Source organism: Limulus polyphemus, unplaced genomic scaffold (genome assembly GCF_000517525.1).
Source record: "Limulus polyphemus unplaced genomic scaffold, Limulus_polyphemus-2.1.2 Scaffold5259, whole genome shotgun sequence".
NCBI classification, from domain to species: domain Eukaryota; kingdom Metazoa; phylum Arthropoda; class Merostomata; order Xiphosura; family Limulidae; genus Limulus; species Limulus polyphemus.
This window is the reverse complement of record NW_013670869.1, coordinates 24,909-28,378: the sequence shown is the minus strand read 5'-3', so window position 1 is coordinate 28,378 and position 3,470 is coordinate 24,909. Positions and strand designations below refer to the sequence as shown.

General features: G+C 37.6%; 1 protein-coding gene across 1 annotated transcript in view; it reads right to left on the bottom strand.

Annotated features, from left to right (window-relative positions):
- Positions 1-3,470, bottom strand: part of LOC106472342 (ras-specific guanine nucleotide-releasing factor 1-like) — a gene marked incomplete at its 5' end in the record, with an annotated part of 29,901 nt that overhangs the window by 2,078 nt on the left and 24,353 nt on the right. Inside the window, 2 exons of the mRNA XM_022400938.1 lie at positions 151-219; positions 1,719-1,836. Coding sequence (XP_022256646.1) covers positions 151-219; positions 1,719-1,836 — 187 coding nt within the window. The remainder of the gene's footprint in view (positions 1-150; positions 220-1,718; positions 1,837-3,470) is intronic.

Here is a 3,470-nt window from a genome sequence, read left to right as displayed (position 1 = left end):
TAACGTGACGTTTAGGCGGTTCGTTTAACTATTATATGTGATGTACGTTTGTTGGTGGGTGGTTAATGACGCGACATTAATTTCTTGACGACGTAATAATAGAATATGGATATTTTCAGACCAAGTGGTCGAATTACCGTTACTTCTTACCTTCGGATTCGTTTCAATTTTGTAAGGTGTTTGTTGGAAGTGACGAATTTCCCGGATCACATGAGCAATCTGCAATAGTAAAGTGTTCAAACTAAACAATCGTCCTACTTAGAGAGGAAGGTTTGATATATAAAAATATGAAAGATAAATTACTTATGGTTGTTTAAGACAATTCTTCCCACTACATCATGAGACAACATTGTTGGTGTTGTGTTAGCGAAAGGCGGTCAAACGCAGGGAATCGAACCCCGCGCATTTGAAGTTCGTAAACTTACCGTTGACTCACTGGGAGGCGGGGGATTTGAGAGACAAATGACCGTTTCCCTTTTTTTTTTAAAGTCAGAAATAATATTTATCATACAGACTTTCACTTATTGTTCCATTTAAGAACGTTTGAGTAAAGCTGAACACAAAGTTAACTTTGGCGGCTGAAATATTCTTTATTCAACACTAGCTGAAATAAAAACTTGTTTGTAACAAAGGATAAGAAATTGTGCTTTTTTTTCTTAACACAATAAGCATTAAAAGTGCAATAAAAATAACATAAAGGTACCAGTACTGAAAAAAAAGACATACTGTTTTCAAGAATTCTATCAATGTGAAATTTGATGGGGGTCAAACCCCCTCATGACCTTCCACCTGTCACCCTATATCACTGTGTCAAGTTTGGTGCTGATTTATCAAGAAATGTAGAAGCGTATAAGGAATAGATACACATACATATTGACGTTTATTTATATAGATAAACGACCCGTGTTCACATAGACTCCAGTTCACCGTGATAAGAGGTCAGGGTTTATTTTGTTTTTTTTATTTTTAGTTTTGCTCTTATTCAGAGTCATCAATGAAAGATGTAATTCTCCGAAAGAGATTTGGTTTCTTTGAATTTCGCGCAAAGCTACAAGAGGGCTATCTGCGCTAGCCGTCCCTAATTTAGCAGTGCTAGACCACAGAGAAGACAGCTAGTCATCACCACCCACCGCCAACTCTTGGGCTGCTCATTTACCAACTAATAGTGGGATTGACCGTCACATTATGATGCCCCCACGGCTAAAAGAGCGAGAATGTTTGGTGTGACGGGGATTCAAACCTGCGACCCTCAAATTGCGAGTGGAGCACCCTAACCACCTGGCCGTGCCAGGCCTTCCCAAAACAGATCTTTTTTGAGAATTGATTCGACCTCACGTATTTTTTATTCCGTAAAAATTTACGATTTAATGATAAGAAAAATATCAGACTAGAACGGCACACGTTAGAGCAACCCACCACCCCCACCTGCAAAGTGTAGCAACCAACCTAAAATATAAACCAAAGATTCCTCACCATCAAAAATGTTGGAGTAGGGACCAAGATCCTATTTCAATCTCAGTGTGTTCTCCAATGTTGACCGTTTTCGAAGACTTTAGTAAAAGCTTCTTATACTAAATAACTAGATAATAAAGATGTTTACTGCTGACTGAAACCTCGAGTTATACCAGTCACAAATGGCAATTAAAACACGTGACTTAATTACTCGTGACATCAAATTTCTCTTATTTTTTCAAGTGACTGTTCTTAAAATAACGTACCATTCTCATTTTGGAAAAGTTAAGTAGGCCTTCTTCAGTAAAATTCGGTGTACCTTCCTCAATAAAAGTAAGATCGGTGAGATAAAGGCCTAAGTAAGGGATACAAGGAGGATCACACCTGGAAGAAGTAAAAACAATGTGAGGATCTAATCTGGAAGAAGTCTAGTTCTACGTGTGATGAATTGTTTTTCGTGTTCTAAGTGTGACCTTAGATTCATTTTACTTGTTCTAGATTAGATCCTCACATAGTTTTTCTTGTTCTAGATGTCATCCTCACATTGTTTTTAAAAACATTGTGAGGATTACATCTAGAACAAGAAAACTTATGTGAGAATTGCGTCTAGAACAAGAAAAAACAATGTGAGGATTGCATCTAGAATAAGAAAAACGAATGTGAGGATTGCATCTAGAACAAGAAAAACGAATGTGAGGATCACACCTAGAATAAGAAAAAAACAATGTGAGGATCACACCTAGAATAAGAAAAAACAATGTGAGGATCATATCTTGAACGATTCATATATTCTGTAAACTTGAATTAGGTTTTAAAGACATTGCATAAAAACTATTATTGTTTTAATAAATTTTCGATTAAACAGACTTCAGTTGATATCATTCTAAGTGAGAATGTCATTCGCTTTATCGTATTTTTAGATCCGATTTTGTTGGACCTGGGAGGGTCAGGTACCTCTTCGATCTCTTTCCTAATTTAGCAGTGATGGACAACAGGGAAGGCAGCTAGTCAACACCACCTGCCGCAAACTCTGTACCTCTTCGATCTCTTTCCTAATTTAGCAGTGATGGACAACAGGGAAGGCAGCTAATCAACACCACCTACCGCAAACTCTGTACCTCTTCGATCTCTTTCCTAATCTAGCAGTGATGGACAACAGGGAAGGCAGCTAGTCAACAACACCTACCGCAAACTCTGTACCTCTTCGATCTCTTTCCTAATTTAGCAGTGATGGACAACAGGGAAGGCAGCTAGTCAACAACACCTACCGCAAACTTTGTACCTCTTCGATCTCTTTCCTAATTTAGCAGTGATGGACAACAGGGAAGGCAGCTAGTCAACACCACCTGCCGCAAACTCTGTACCTCTTCGATCTCTTTCCTAATTTAGCAGTGATGGACAACAGGGAAGGCAGCTAGTCAACAACACCTGCCGCAAACTCTTGGATCTACTTTTTTACCAACAAATAGCAGGATTGACCGTCACATTATAACGCTCTCACGACTGAAAGGGCGAGCATCTTCGGTGTGATAATGGTACAATAATGACTTATCTTGAAGCAATGTTTAATAGTACATGACAACTGAAATGCCGTTCGTTTAATTACCTTCAAAATTACCAAAGACAATAATTACAGAACATGTTTTATTTGTAACCGTGGGCTTGAAATCGATATATAGATGTTAGTCAATAGTTAATTTTGTAACTTGGTAACAATTTACATCAAGAATAGCCCGAAGAGCAAAATGCTTTCGCCATCTATTGAGAAAATATAGTATTTCACATAATAAAACGTGTTTTAACTTCATTAAAAAATTACTATCACCTGTTAAAGGTTCACTTAGAAATAATATAACAAATACGTTCATCACGTGCAACTAAAATGTTTTAGGTGACCGTACAAGTCAGTATCATTTTCGTATTTCTGTTTGTTTTTAAGAAATATGTTTGTTTGTTTCGAATTTCGTGCAAACTACACGATGGCTATCTGCGCTAGCCGTCCCTAATTTAGCAGTGTA